This window comes from Hippichthys cyanospilos, chromosome 13, assembly GCF_059441005.1.
Source record: "Hippichthys cyanospilos isolate Australia breed blue-spotted pipefish chromosome 13, RoL_Hcya_1.0, whole genome shotgun sequence".
Classification (NCBI taxonomy): domain Eukaryota; kingdom Metazoa; phylum Chordata; class Actinopteri; order Syngnathiformes; family Syngnathidae; genus Hippichthys; species Hippichthys cyanospilos.
The window spans coordinates 16,047,470-16,062,809 of NC_142381.1; the positions used below are offsets into that span (position 1 = coordinate 16,047,470).

Below are 15,340 nucleotides of genomic sequence, written 5' to 3' on the forward strand. Positions count from 1 at the left end.
CTGAAATGATCAGCAAACTATTTAGTACTGTTTGTAACTTGTAGTGCTCATTAGGTCATTGCCTGTAAAATTTGTTTTTTTGTCTATTAATTATGGACAGCAGATTCATGGGTTTGGTTCTATTCATTTTTTTTCATGCTCACAAAATCATCTTGCAGGCTGGATTTAATCTAATTGCAGACCAAATGTGGTCCGCGGGCCATTTGTATGACCGCGTTCTAAATCTCCACTTAACCCCACAGATGTTAAATACAAGTGTTCCACATTGACCTGACAGGCGAGTAAAACCGTTCTTCATTTTATCCAAGGCCGAGAAAGATTCCAAAGAGGAAATACTGAAAGCGTTCCGCCTGTTTGACGACGACGAGACCGGTAGGATCTCCTTCAAGAATCTGAAAAGAGTCGCGAAGGAGCTTGGTGAAAATCTCACAGATGAAGAGCTGCAGGTAAGACAATTTCTTTTTTTGGAATTACTTGGCGAGCAAATGACAGATCTTCCCCGTTCTTCTCCATGAAGGAAATGATCGAGGAGGCTGACAGAGATGGCGATGGAGAAGTGAACCAGCAAGAATTTCTAAGGATCATGAAAAAAACCTGCCTGTACTGATGGGAACATTTGGTTTTACATTGAAAGCTGCCTAACGATTTTATCCTCTCAAATGTTGTTTTTAGTATGGTATTGTCAAAATTTGGCTGTGACTTGTGTTTGATCTTATAAAAGAGGTCCATTAATGTGCAAAATGCTCTTGTTCAGAATGCTGCATAAATTTTGTGAAGATATAGTGGAGGGGGGAAAAATCTCAGTGCCTGCTTTACATACAGCTCATTTCGTCATGATAAACAAAATGGTTTTCATATTATTGTGTTGTGTTCCTAGGTGAGCCTGTGGGACTGAGAAGTAAAATATACATGGTTTAGCAAAAAAAATGCAACCAAATGTGTTTTTTCTTCTCAATTTCCTGGTTGTATTAAAGCAAGCTTATAAAATCTGGAGGAACCTATTTGTCGTGACAACATGCATACTTGCCGGCAGGGAGCGGAGATTTGACATGACACCATAGATAGCTGATCTTACTTGTCATTCATCAACTGTCCAATGCCTGTCATTTTCTTGCTCAAAGGCTGACGAACTGAGAGTCAGTCTTAAAATTGAATAGATTGAAGGACCATTTGTCAGCACTGACTGGAAAATTGCAAGACTGGCCAAGAATCATCAGATCCAACAAAGAAAACAAGGCAACTGAATGGGAAACAAATGGCAAGCAGACCCGCTGTAAACAAAGCTGTATCATTGCCCCTGTTCCCTGCTGTCTGGTTTGCATGTTGTCTCAACAAATAGACTTCCCCGGCTTTGATAAGCATGTTTAACACAACCAGTGAAACCAAACTCGTGTTTCGTTGCAGATTTTCTTGATGAACTATAGAGCCTTCTAAGCAACAAAGGCACACTTCAAATCATTATTTGTCTGTATGAGCAGTTAATTGTCAAACAATGATCAGGCACCCATCAGTTAGTGATGGCATAGAATAATGAACTTGAGCTTGTACTTTATTTTGAGCGTCAAAGTGACGTTGAAATTCTTACTTGACTGCCTTTATCATTGCACATTATGTATGCCCTGCTGTTTCTAGTTTTGCTCTGCTTTGTATTTTTCGATGTTTATATAATTGTATATTGCATGAAGAAAATCCAAGAACACTATTTAGAGTACAGAAAAAATAAATATCTTTAAGCATTGCCATTGTTTTTATTCTTGCGATGATTTTTGTTCAACCATATTCCTAAAACAATGCGACTCAATTTTCTCAAATCAAATTTTATTTGTATTGCCCCGAATCACCGAAATCTCAAAGGGTTTCACAGGTGAAGACTTCTTTTCGTCAAAATTACACAACAGCATCCCCTGCTCAAAGCTCCCAAAAGGGGACGGAAAAACTCAAAAACCCCAACTTGGGGAAAATCAGAAACCTTCAGAGGGACCACGGGTGGGAGGAGCCCTCTTCCAGGCTCAACAGGTTGAAGTGAATGCTGCGTGTACCAAATACAGACAAATATAGATACACAATACAGATTACAGAAACATTGTGCCATATTTTCTGTAGGTATCAATGCGAATATGAACAGGCTCCAGCTCTCCTGAAACTCTGAAAGCGAGCACTAGACAGGTATGCACATAAGTGGTACGATTGCGCAACAGAAAACACTGATGTGTAATGTTATGCTCGTCATGATGCATTTGCGTACCCTTGCATTTGCATAACTTCCACTCATGACAACAACCGAGCCTGAGCTTAACACCCCCCCAGAGAAGTGGCTCCAAGATGTGCCATGGCTTGAAACACACATAAGACTAAATCTCGTGGAAAATTTACCACTCATGTCTTCAGCTAGCAGACAAAACTGGTGAATTTGATCCAAGGTCAAAATCTTTATTTCACAAGTATGAAATGGGTACATGAATGTAGCGCAACTTAACAAACAAGCTAATGGCTAATCGCCATCTTGCTAGCGAGACAAACTGCAGGAACATTGGAAGCTCTATGTTATTGTTTTCTTCTCGTTTTTCAAAAGGCGAATTATGCGCGTCCCACGTCTTCTTATTCTAAGATTTGTTTGTTTACCGAAGCGGCTTGAACTGACTGTCGGGGCAGTGTATTATTGTCGTAAAGATGTGAAGGAGATCATTTACATTGTTACTTTAAAATTGACGGAGAATGTACCTCCTACTTTCTTGGACTAATTAAACTGGGTCCCAAACAGAACCCGATCTGTTCAGTTATCCAAATCATAACAAAGAGTTGTAAGCCTTAAAAAGGGGTTTTTGGGTCTCCAAAGGCGACTGTCATGAGTCCCATTCAGGTGACAGGTACAGTGTGTAATCAAGTCTTTTATCATTTATTTTCTTTCACTCCACATCTCTCACTCTCCCACACCACTCTGCTCACATGTCAATCAAATGTGTCAACTACAGTAGCAAGATATCCATTCAGCACAGAAAACAAATGCAAATAAATGAGAACACGGTATGTTCTAAAAAATATGTTACAAAGTTATGATACTTTTCGAGGATACATGCTGCCTGTGTGCACACCCAGAAGGCGTGCTGCTAATGTGGGAGCAACACTGAGAATAACATTAAGGAAGACTGTTTTTAGTGAAAAAAAAGGGTGCATACCAAATACTATGTCCAGGTACTCATCTGAGTAACCCTAAAAAAAACATTTGTGCACCCCAGGCTATAGAAAATGAATGAATGAATATGACTTGTAACCATTTGGTTCCAATTAAAATAACTTTGTCATTTGATTATGAAAGAAACAATACAAACTTTATTTCTAGTTAAAAATTTGACAGTTTGATAAAAAATCAACAAGTAAAAACACCTGACAGTTGACAACTGTCAACCATGTATAAAACATCACAAACCTAAACTGAACAAACACAATTAAACGTATAAATTTTACCTGCCTTTACTCGTCATTGCAGACATCCAGCAGGTACTAATGTCGTTTCGTTGCCGTGGTCCATTTCCCTAAAAAGGCCTGGACTCATTCAAGTTTATTCTTAGAGGCAAAGTCAGCGCTGAGTTTTTGCATGACTTCCCGATGGCTTTGCTCGGCCAGATCTTGGCGCACAGTCTTGTAATTCTCCTTCACAAATTTGGCGAAAGGCGTAGTAGGGCGAGGCTTGGATGGCGTGAGCAGGACGAGTTTACCTGTGCAGAATGCACACACAAACCTCTGGGTGTCCAGGGACTTGGAATGGCGCCCGATCCTGCCAAAAACAGATAAGCATCAAGCAAGTGCCACGAAAAATAGTTCATCTGAAAATGCTGGTGAACTACGTACGTATTCTGGCATTTGACGCATTGATACTGGAATTTAAACTTGATGTCATAGCTGTGGCAACGAGTCACCATGGGCAGCTCCGGGTGCACGAGGGTGCACTTGCGAGCGTACATTTTCCACAATTGTCCATGCCCGTCTCTCACGCCGTTGATCAGCCAGGTGGCAGCGTGGCACATCTCGTGGATCAGGGTGTCTCGGAGGCGATCTAGGAGTGGAAGACGGCTTTGATCAAATATTTGGAGCGAATACTTTAGACTGCACTCAGACACAAGTTCCTCCTATAAAACATGGGAATCCAGTATTCACAACAAAAATTCCACCCGCAAGTGACGAAAACGGAAAGTTTGTGCTCCCAAACACAATTTTTCGCCTTTTTCTAAAAACGTTGTGGCTAATAAATGAAACATTGTCGACTCGGTGCAAAACATTCTTCCTCAACTCCAGAACTAAATCGAAAAGTTGTAGACAAAGTTGGAGTGTATTTACTCTTGCACAGGGAGTACGCGAGCAGTGTAAGGTGTGTACAAATGTCTTTTTGTCATGAATTTTTCTCAGTCATGTTAGGGTTAGGGTTAACCCTAACCCAAGCAATGCTTAGAAACGCATCAATGAAGGAAAATAACACTTTGGGCCTGTTTAGGGTGAGGAATCGACATTGTAGCATGGTTAAAAGCTTCCAAAAGTTGACTTTTGGGGCCCCATTAAACCCCGGGGGAAATTTTGATCCAAGTCGGGCTTTTAGATGTTTTTGATGTGTGATATCAAAGGAAAATCATACAATAAAAACCACTTGGAGTCTGAAATTTTGTATAGCTTGTCAAAACATGGAAACTTTCAATATGTGTCCTGCCGTTCCTTCTAAACGCTTGCAAACGGGAGGTCGAGAGTTACACCTCTGCAGATGTCAAATTTCGTCCATACCGGGCAAATTAGAACAATTGTCAATTTTGGACATATTGAAAACTCAGTATTTTATCATGCATTTCCCCTGATTTTTACATTAACCCTCTCAACAGCAACTCGTGAACAGGGTGCAAAAACCACCGTGGGGGCGCTAGCGGCTACTTATGACTTTTGCAAGCCTTTCAATGATTTCATTGAGAGGCTTAGCCGGACTCCCATACAGCAAGGTTCTTGGTATGCATTGTGGGATTTGTAGTTGACAAAAGGCTGTGATCCAAGGAAAGCTATTGTTTTGCTACAGGGAAGCGTTTTATTTCATGCAATGCATAAGATTATATCCACATATTCCCATCTGCGAAATCTGCAGCATTGAATAACTTAACTTTTTTTTTCTCACGAAATGAAAATTCTTCGAAACGAAAAAGCCTTGTAAATATACAGATGTATGGATAGGACTGACGCCATTGAACATTTTGAGGGGTTGAAAAAAAAAATCTATATTTATATTTGACGATGTTATGACCCTTTCAAAGTTGGGAGATAAGACGAGGTTAGTGAAAAATCCCCGGACACCCAGGCGTTAAGGTGAAATCTTTCACTGATCTACAAATTCCATCCACAATTTTTCTGGTTGAACTCTAAAAGCACCATCAAAAAGTACCTGCAGAATCGCAGACTTTCTCGGACAGTTCGATACGAGCGTGACGGTTCCCTCCACCTCGGTCCTGTCCAGTGATACAGTAGCCTGCCGTTTTGCGCATTTTTTTGTTCCAAGTCACCGACATATTGATAGGGAGCTAGAAATGTCAGCGAGCATACCATTACTCATTCAATAAATTGACAATCATGTTCATAATTAGAAGATGAAACAAATGGATACCTTCGTATCAAACACACTGGTGTTATACATCTGATACAGTTTGCTTGTAAGTTCTTCCTTCATTCGCTTAAAATTGCGGCAGTAGCAGGACTCGGGATTTGACAGGGACTCCAAGAAGCAACCGGGGGTTTTGCATTTTGCAAGCCTGGAAGACAGAAAACAGGTGTTATGACGATTCGGTGGAATGTTGAGAACTATCGAGAGAGGTCGAAGACGCACCTGCTGATGTGACCATGTCTGGGCTCGGTCTGGCTCAATGTGGGCTTCAGGGTCTTGCTCTTCCCAGGTGTCTTTGCATCAAAACTTTTATCATCCAATGCGGAGGTGGACCTGGGTTTAGGCGGTCTCTTTACGGGTGGAAGTGACACAGGTGGGCCCATGCTAATCTCTGCACTCAATAACAAAGTTGACAGATTTGAACCAGTCTCGTCTCACATCATTTATCAGCATACAAGCAAAGTAAAATCAAAGGAATGACACACCCCCAAAAATCCTCCTTGAAAGGTTTTTTTCTCTGTACCTGTAGTTGTGTTTAATACTGTCCCCAATTTGCTGGTATCCTCTATTATCAGGGTGTACAATACTATGAATGAAAATTCAAAGTAACACCATGTTAACACATTCAATGCCAGATGTTTTCAAAGCAGAGTTCCTTACATTATCAGCCATTTTTAAGCTTTTTTTGCTGATCAAAAAGCGATGTGAAAAGAAAGGTCAAGCAGAAGAGGCACTTTATTTTTTGGCTTTTACCGTCAGATCTTTGATCTCGGGCTCAAAAGCTGATCTCTCATGGAAATTATGACAGTTGGGAACCCAATCCATGCTTTGAAAAGCATGCTTGACAAATAAATGTCGGTGGCAGAAAATAATTGTGTCCCAGTTGACGAATATAAACATCTACTTCTAGGAATTTGAGTAAGATGTTTATTTCGTTACTATGATGTTAAATCTCTTTAACTTTTCAACTGCTTTCAGAAGTAAATGTTTGTGTTGACTGGAATTATTATGATACGTTATTTTTCTGATTAAAGAATACTATCAAACACCTTTTGCTACTTGGTGTAAAGACATCAAATGTGCTGAAGCCTCCGGTGATGACCAATCACAGCTCAACTTATGAATGTCAGATGACCAACAGGTGAGCTGCGATTGGACATTACCTAAGCATTGAGGTGATCATTTTCAGTAGACAGAAATGCTTTTAATGGGAATAAATGTACATTTTTTTTAAACAATTTTTAAACAACGGAGAAGTGCCACCCCCCCATGTATTATAATTTATTGATAACTAGAGCTACAATTATATTTAAAACATACTGTTAAAAACATATCGATTTGCAATTTTTTTTTGAATTTATAATTTAATTTATTCCTCTTTATGGAAAAATATCTAAATCTTACAGTGTCACTTTAAGTATCGATCTTTTACTTAAGTATCTGGGATTTAATGTTCAGAACGTGAAAATACGTCCCTGGCATTGAATGAGTTCATCATAAAGCATTAACATTACTATTAATCATAAAACATTACGTTTCTCATTCATTGAAAACAAATTCAGCTAAATTCTATACTTTATATTACAAAAATCATCTCGCGGGCCGGAATAAACCTGTTTACGGGCCAGAGACGGCCCATGGGCTGTATGTTTGAGAGCACAGCTTTAAATGTAGGTTTGAGCATTGTGTGTGAAATGTTGTATCGCGAATGAAAATGTAATGTGTCTACTGAGAGTAAGGACAAAAACTAAAGATTGAAAGAAAACAAATGTGCACCTGTGTTAGTTTTGGAAGAGGAGTCAGTCAGTATCTTCTTTTTTCTTAATCTCTCCAGTAGGGACATAAACTCCTCCTCGGTGTCAGAAGAGTCGTCCATCTTGGAAGGAGCTGAAAGTGTACGCTTGGGAGAAAGTAGGGCTGTACGGTGAGTTGGCCGAGGAATGGTGAAGGGGGAGGCAGGAGGCAAAAACGGTGATGGGGGGCTATCTTTTTGGTCACAAGGCACTGGTTCGGTCTCATTAGGTGTTTGCAGAGGTTTGGGCTTTGAGCGGCGAGTCCTCCAAGTGCTCTTGATAACAATATTATCCTCCTCATCTTCACTATCACTGATGAAAACAGGGGAGGCACAGTGAGAGAGTGGCCTTCTGAATGTTTTTTGCGTGGATGGAGTTTTCTTACGCCCTGAAGGGAAAATGAGGAAACAATGACTTTTTCTTTTCTTTTTTAAACACAGTTGATATCATTGCAAATCAGATCTATAATACCTTTAATAGATGATTTTGTTCGAACAAAGACATCGTCTGATGAGTCGTCATCCACAATGAAATCTTTAAGGCTTTTGGGTCAAACGAGATTTAAAAAAAAAAAAAAAAAAAGTTTTTTTGAACAACACAATTTAAGCAACACAGAAATGCAAATTTGAATGGCTCGTCACCTGTCGTCACTTCCGCGCTCAGATACTTCCCTGGGCTTGGTAGCAGGAGTTTTCACACGTTCCAAGACTAGTAAATACACACAGAAAGATAAACATTATGTCAGGATAATTGCACAAGTAATCTTTAAGAGTTGTATTTAACTCATTCACTACCAAAGACAAATTTTTACATTTTTAAGACTCCAGTACTTATATTTTTTTATTTTTCTAAGACTTTGGGTTGTAGTACTAAAGTCATCAATTACTTTAGATCAGTGCTTCTCAAATATCGAGAAGTGAAGTGTAATTGTAATAATGTAAGAAATAATGTAAGAATTTTTTTGTTGTTGTTTCAGGCACTTTGATGCACTTGGTTATTTTTTTCTGTTTTAGATTAAGGTATAACCTGTATAAACGCTGTAAAAAAAAACAATTAAATTGTTGAAAGTAAATTTTAATTGCTTTTTTCTTTTGTTATTGTTAAAAAGGACATAAGTTGAAGTATACTTGTACAATTTTCATCGATAATAATCTTATTTATAGTCAGAGCGGTGAGAAGAGGGGGTGCGAAAAGTTTTCTCTTTCCTCGGAAAGGCTTGGTGAAATATAATTGAGAAGCACTGCTTTAGATGATTAAGTTCTAATGAATTATTTTATACATTAAAGTTATCAAGATCAAGGAACAAGGAAAACAAGGGGCACGATCCAACAAGTTCTTGAACTACTTCCTACTCATTTTGAACAGGTAATCGATTGCTATATCTATTGTTGATGCTTTTTGTTCTTCTTTATTTTTTTTTATTATTTCTTTTTGTGTTGTGTTTGTATGTTCAACAACTCAAATTAATTAATTATCTAAAGTAAGTGATTACGTTAGAACCTAAATCCATTACTTTAGTACTGGAGACCCAAAAGTAATCAATTGCTTTAGTAATTCATTAATTACAAAATTCTTCGTAATTCAACAGCCATTTTGAGACTATCCTTGAGCCAAACACATAAAAAAAATTTGAAAAAATATATCCATAAGTACTTGGTAATGAGTCTCTGTGGTCTTAACAAATACATAAACATGTGTTTGGGATTGAATGAGTCAAACATTGATTTCAGTACTTTTATATGCCATACAAATGAATTAAATCTTTAAATCTACACTGATTTTCTTATTCTAATAGTTAGCCTTGTACTCACCTGCTGAATAAGTGGTAGAGAAAACAGGTAGATTGATATTTAAGTGCAACACTAATATTCAAATTGCATTATGTTGCAGTGATTTACAAAGATATGAAATATATATTTTAGAATTAAATTTATGTTTGTGAATATGGTCCTATACTTCTGTACACAGCATTAATAGCTGCATTTTGGTTGCTTGTATTTTTGTAGGTAGTGTTAAAAAATCGTGTTAAAAGAGAGAGAGAGAACCACAAATTATTATACTAATGTACAGCAAAAATGTCTACTCACATCTTTCAAAATCATCACTGTCATCATCCGAGATCACCGCAACAACACTTGAATTGTAAACAAAGGACATATTAGAACTTTAAATCATATTAATCTGTAAAAAAAGCAAAATGAGAATACTGTATTTTACCGGTCTATCTTAACAGCACTGCATGGCTTCTTTGGCTTAGGTTTCGTTCTTGGAGTGCTCCAAGTTGCAAGAACTAAGGAATGAAAAGGACAAAGTCAAAATAGCTCCAACTTAGTACCGATGTAGCATCACACTCACTTTGATCAAACTCATCATCACTGGAGTCATTCAAAACGGTGTTTTTTGATGCATTAGTGCTCAACTGCTGATTCTCCTTATCTTCATCCTCTGAAAGATAGTTAACATGCGACACTGATCGCTGCACCAAATGATCCCCAATTGCGGCATTCTGGAATTGTCTTCCAATCGTTTTAACCACCTGCATAATGGAAAACAAATGAGTTAATACAAATGAAGGCGATACAAACTCGCAATACAAACCACAAACCTCTTTTTCTGCTCTGTCTTGCGAATCATCCCCGGTCCAGCCAATCTTTTTGGAAACCCGTTCAAATAAACTGCCATCGTTCATCGTTCCTTTTACAAAAAACACCCCAGCCCAAAACAATAAGAAACATTTAATATCGCATGTTAGCTAGAAAAGAACATAACATGTCTCTAAATGAACATGCTAACTCGGTCGTGCTTAGCGCAAAAATATTTTGTTGCGTTCGAGTGAAGTAGCGTTACTAAACCTTACATTATTTTAAGCATTAACTTTATTTAATCTTCCAAAAAAAATACCGAATTACTTGTAGTACTCAGAGGCTTTAAAAAGGGACGACGGGAAGGTATATTTTCGGAGACGGTAAATTTGAATTTCGTTGGCCTTTGCGTCATACCAAATACACCAATGAGAGAAGGTTTGAGTTACACGTTTATATCCAATCACCGAAGACGTTCTTAGCATGTGAATATGAATACGTCTCAAAGTGGGGGTATGACTCTATGGCGCCATATGACTCTCGGTAACTTTATGGCGCTGCACTGAATTTTTGTTCCAGGCCGATTCTTCAAATGACTGTGTCCCACGATTGTATTTTACGATGCTTAAAATGGCTGCATTCGAGTGTATTTCGGTTCAGAGCTATATTTTAATAACTTTATTTAACAATAACAATGTACATAAATTAGATGTAGCCTACTACAAAAAATCCAATACAGCAGAAATGAACAAGATCTGGGAAAAAATGAGTTGGTGAAGGGTAACAATATTTAAAATATACAAATAAATACAATCATGTAAATAAATATATTGTACAAATGAAAATGAGCTCATGGTGAGCTCTTCTGCTCCGAATAGCTTTGGGGTTCAAAGAAAATCTCTTATCATTCAGATTCTGTCTGAGACTGTTTTCGCTTGAAAACAGTGGTTACAGTGCAACTTCTGCTGTGCAACCAAACTATCGCGACCATCGCTGCGCCTACAGGCCAAAAAAAGCACAAATAATCATACATCGTTTTCCTTAAACGCGTAATTAGGAGGGAAAACGTTTACAAACCCTTTTAAAAAATAAATGACAGCTTTAGAAATCGCTAGTGGCAATGATTCTCAAGTAGTAAGGAAATGTATGAACAAAAGGACGATCTTTTTTTTTTTTCCAATTTTCTATTTTTGATCGCAACCTAAAATTGGTAAATGGAGAAAAACGGTCAGTCCGATTCTTAAACTGTTCATTTTGTGTGTAAAAAAAAAATCACTTGTTTGTTCTCAAAGCAATTCAGAAAATAAATGTCGATGAATGCAGTATTCCAGTTTGTCCAGTAGAGGGCAGGCAAGGTAACAAAATAACAATTGAAATAAAGCCCACGTTCAGGTGACGTTAATTCTATGATGTAAAAATACAAACAAAAGCGAGCATGTCCCTTGAAGTGATGACGAAGGGTAAACATTACTTAAATTAACTCTGATTCAATCTGTTAGGACGAGGTTTGGCCTGCTTGTCTTGTCCTCATGATTTTCCTTTGGGATTTGAAAGGAGGCAGCAACTCAGACATGGATGACAAGTCAGTGAGCAAAGAGTTGGATTTATGGATTGAACAGCTCATTGAGTGCAAGCAGCTCAAGGAAAATCAAGTCCACGAACTTTGCGAACGGGTACGACTCCAGGGAAATAAACAATATTCAAATTCTTTTACACCTATTGCTATTTTGAACCTAATTAATAATGTTCATGATTGAGTTTGTCCTGAAACATATATTTCTTCATTTTCATTTTATACATTTTAATGGCCTTTCCTTGCTTTTGTTTCAAGGCCAAAGAGATCCTGCAAAAAGAGTCAAACGTTCAGGAGGTGAGATGTCCAGTGACGGTTTGTGGAGATGTTCACGGTCAGTTTTATGACCTGATGGAGCTTTTCAAGATTGGCGGGAAACCCCCGGACACCAACTATCTCTTCATGGGAGACTATGTGGATAGAGGCTATTATTCTGTGGAGACGGTCACACTCCTTGTTTGTCTGAAGGTACCAAAAAGGATGCTCTATGATAGCAAATGCAAGTAAGGAGCGGAGAACCTGATTGGTTGAGATGTGAACATGTGGCTCACAGGTCAGGTTTCGTGAAAGGATCACAATACTGAGAGGGAACCATGAAACGAGGCAGCTCACGCACGTGTATGGCTTCTACGACGAATGCCTGATGAAATACGGGAACGTCAACGTTTGGAAGTACTTTACTGATCTTTTCGATTATTTGCCACTGACTGCTTTGGTTGATAACCAGGTGAGAATCCTTCCAAAATTCAGATGAATCACACCGAGGTGAGGAAAGTGAATTCTTCTTTTTTCCTTTTTTTTTCTTTCAAGATTTTGTGCCTACATGGAGGACTGTCTCCATCAATAGTCACATTGGAAAACATCCGAGCGCTGGATCGCATACAGGAAGTTCCTCACGAGGTACAAATGACTTCACAAGATAATGCCAGTCCAAGTGATCAAGATCAACACTTGTTTTTCTCCACATTTAGGGTCCAATGTGTGACTTATTGTGGTCCGATCCAGACGAGCACTATGGATGGGACATATCTCTCCGTGGTGCCGGTTACACTTTTGGGCAGGACATCACAGAGACTTTTAACCATACAAACGGCCTCACTTTGGTTTCACGAGCACACCAGCTGGAAATGGAGGTACAATAGATGAAATCCAACGGGATCTATTCCGTGGGCTGTATCAGAAATTCTAGGAGTTTTTGATACCAATTTTTTTCCAATCAACAATGGACTAATAGCACTGATACCAAGTATTGATACCACTAATACAAAAAAAACAGTCACATAATTTTAAAGACCTAAATATGACAATACAGCGATCCCTCGTTTTTCGCTGTTAATGGGGACCAGAACCCCCCCACGATAAGTGAAAAACCACAAAGTAGCGTCCCCCACAGAATTTTCATGCATGTGTTATGTGGGTACCTGATTTTTTTTTTTTAAATGTCAAAAGTCTTCATACTAGACTGTACACATTTAAGACAAATATTACTGCAGTACATACATTTATTAAACCTCATACAGTAATTGTACTGTTATCCTTTCCCATCCGGCAAAATCAAATTTAAGTGGCTATAGTTTCACGGAGAGCCGCGGTTATACTAGCGGGGCCCAGATGTCTTAAGTAAAAAGTTGTAGATGACCAAACAGGATAACAATGAGAGTTTACACTTGAAGTTCCAATTTATTACAAAAGAAATCTAGGTAAGAGATTTAAAAGGCTTTGGTGAAGCTTTTTCCTCCTCTCCCTTGCGTCTATCCAACAGCATGTGCGTGTTGTGATTGAAACCAGCACTTCCCTCTTGGTCTAAAGGGGGGAGTTGGGGCGGGAGTACGTTACAACTCCTTCCCTCATTGGTTGATGGTTGCGCCGGGAGCCAATCATGTGTCTCGAAACCATGTTTGAGTGTCCTGTGAAACGTCAGCCTCTCATTGGGTGCAAAATTACTAATTACTCGACCTATGATTTAAGAAAAAATGTCTGTTGTATAGGCAGGACTTTTTTTGTGTGCTTATAATTGAAATTAATTGGAGGCGGCACAGTGGAAAAATCCCACTCATTGTTCCGAGGCTCCCGGTTCACTTTCAGGCTCAGCCTTATTTTGCAGAGTTTGCATGTTCTCCCCGTGCCCGCGTGGGTTTTCTACGGGTACTCTGGTTTCCTCCCACAATCCCCAAAACATGCATGGTGGGTGTAATGGATAATCCAAATTGACTTTATGTGTGTTTGTTAGTGTAAATGGCCGTTTGTCTTTGTGTTTTTCTAGCATCCCATTTTGAGCTTGAGTTTAGCTACCATTGAAAAGTAATGTCTGATGTTTACTAGTTATTTGTTTGTATATTTTCATTTGGTATTACTTTTTGTCAGATTCAAGTTAACTTTGCCCACAAGCTCATATTATTTTGTCCAATACAGGGTTTTAATTGGTACCATGACAAAAATGTCGTAACGATCTTCAGTGCGCCAAACTATTGTTATCGTTGTGGAAACAAGGCAGCCATCATGGAACTTGAAGACACACTGAATTGCTCATTGTAAGTCATTTTCGACCATTCATCCAGTTTTGTAGGATATTTACCTCATTAAATCCCAAAGACGTATTTTTATGTTTGTTGTTTTGTTTGTTTTTAGAATCAAGACATTTAATCCAAGGTCCTTATTTACATTTTTGACTTTTTTTTTTCAAGTGTTGGGTTAAAGGAGAGTTCTAAAAATGGCTGTTCCTAAATGAATTAAGTACTCAAGTAATCATTAAGTACTCAAGTAATTGCTTACATTAGATAATATGTACTAAAGTAATTGATTCCTTTAGATAATTAAGTGCCAAAGCTATCAATTTTAGGTGGATACTAAAGCATAAATAAATTACTAAGCAAATGAACAAAGAACCCGGAAATTAAATATCTAAGACGCTTGAAAGGTATGTAAAAATATGTCTTTGGGAGTGTAAGACTTAAATTTTAAAGTAATCTTTAGTACAGTAGTAAATAAAAGTAATAAATTACTTTAGGATCTAGTCATTTTCAGACTCTCCTTTAGCCAAACATTTGAAAACAAAATAGTGAAAATCATTGAAGTGGGATTGAATGTCTGGACTCAAAAAAACGTAAAAAAACGTTTTTGAGCTTGAATGAGTTAATAGTGACTGAAGCTGTTTCAGATTCCATAATTCATATTTATACTGACAAGATATCTATGCTCACAGCCAACAGTTTGACCCCGCCCCACGCAAAGAAGAGCACCAATCATCGTGGCGATTTCCAGACTACTTCCTCTAAAGCGCTCCACATGGTGATCACTGATCAACAAATGTGCGCCAGACGATTTTTGTAAAACTGCAAGAATGGAGCTCAACCATCACCTTTGACACGTCTCAAAGAGTTGCAACGCAAAACAATTAGGACATTTGCATTGCTTAGAAATTCATCTGTTCAATGCACTCTTTTACTTTGTCACATAGCAATGGCAGCAGACTTTAAACACAATACAATAGTGCTTAATGATGATGACTTCATATTTTGCAGACACTAATGAAACGCATATGCCTAGAAATGCTTCACCAAGCAGGGATGCCAAAGAATAAAAAAAGAAACAACTGCATATTAAAAACTGCCCTGTACATACATACCAAAATGCTCGTGACATATATGAATAATTTGTTAATGTAATTGGGCACATGGGAAGCATAATTCCTTTGCTGGGTCATATAAGTCCCAAAATACTATAAAGTGAAACATCCAATGCCAAACACCTCAAAAAGGGTACA

The 15,340-nt window shown here is 38.2% G+C and overlaps 3 protein-coding genes across 3 annotated transcripts in view; 2 read left to right on the top strand and 1 right to left on the bottom strand.

Moving 5' to 3' along the window:
• Positions 1-1,738, top strand: part of cetn2 (centrin, EF-hand protein, 2) — a 3,322-nt gene extending 1,584 nt beyond the window's left edge. Inside the window, exons 4-5 of the mRNA XM_088431933.1 lie at positions 309-446; positions 518-1,738. Of these exons, the coding sequence (XP_088288059.1) occupies positions 309-446; positions 518-607 (228 nt within the window). The 3' untranslated portion in view covers positions 608-1,738. The remainder of the gene's footprint in view (positions 1-308; positions 447-517) is intronic.
• A 1,137-nt stretch (positions 1,739-2,875) lies between these two features.
• Positions 2,876-10,348, bottom strand: gcna (germ cell nuclear acidic peptidase). The gene is made up of 12 exons (XM_088431692.1): positions 10,028-10,348; positions 9,778-9,958; positions 9,640-9,712; positions 9,510-9,556; positions 8,064-8,130; positions 7,894-7,964; positions 7,406-7,810; positions 5,852-6,020; positions 5,633-5,777; positions 5,414-5,549; positions 3,850-4,054; positions 2,876-3,775 (listed from the first exon to the last, which is right to left on the bottom strand). Exons 1-12 carry the CDS (start codon positions 10,109-10,111, stop codon positions 3,550-3,552), a joined length of 1,809 nt encoding a protein of 602 aa, XP_088287818.1. The 5' UTR covers positions 10,112-10,348; the 3' UTR covers positions 2,876-3,549.
• A 1,143-nt stretch (positions 10,349-11,491) lies between these two features.
• Positions 11,492-15,077, top strand: LOC148414016 (serine/threonine-protein phosphatase 2A catalytic subunit beta isoform-like). The gene is made up of 7 exons (XM_088430961.1): positions 11,492-11,677; positions 11,836-12,045; positions 12,131-12,304; positions 12,388-12,477; positions 12,549-12,710; positions 13,990-14,108; positions 14,780-15,077. The coding sequence occupies exons 1-7, from the start codon at positions 11,534-11,536 to the stop codon at positions 14,850-14,852; spliced, it is 972 nt and encodes a 323-aa protein (XP_088287087.1). The 5' UTR covers positions 11,492-11,533; the 3' UTR covers positions 14,853-15,077.
• The last annotated feature ends 263 nt before the right edge of the window (positions 15,078-15,340 follow it).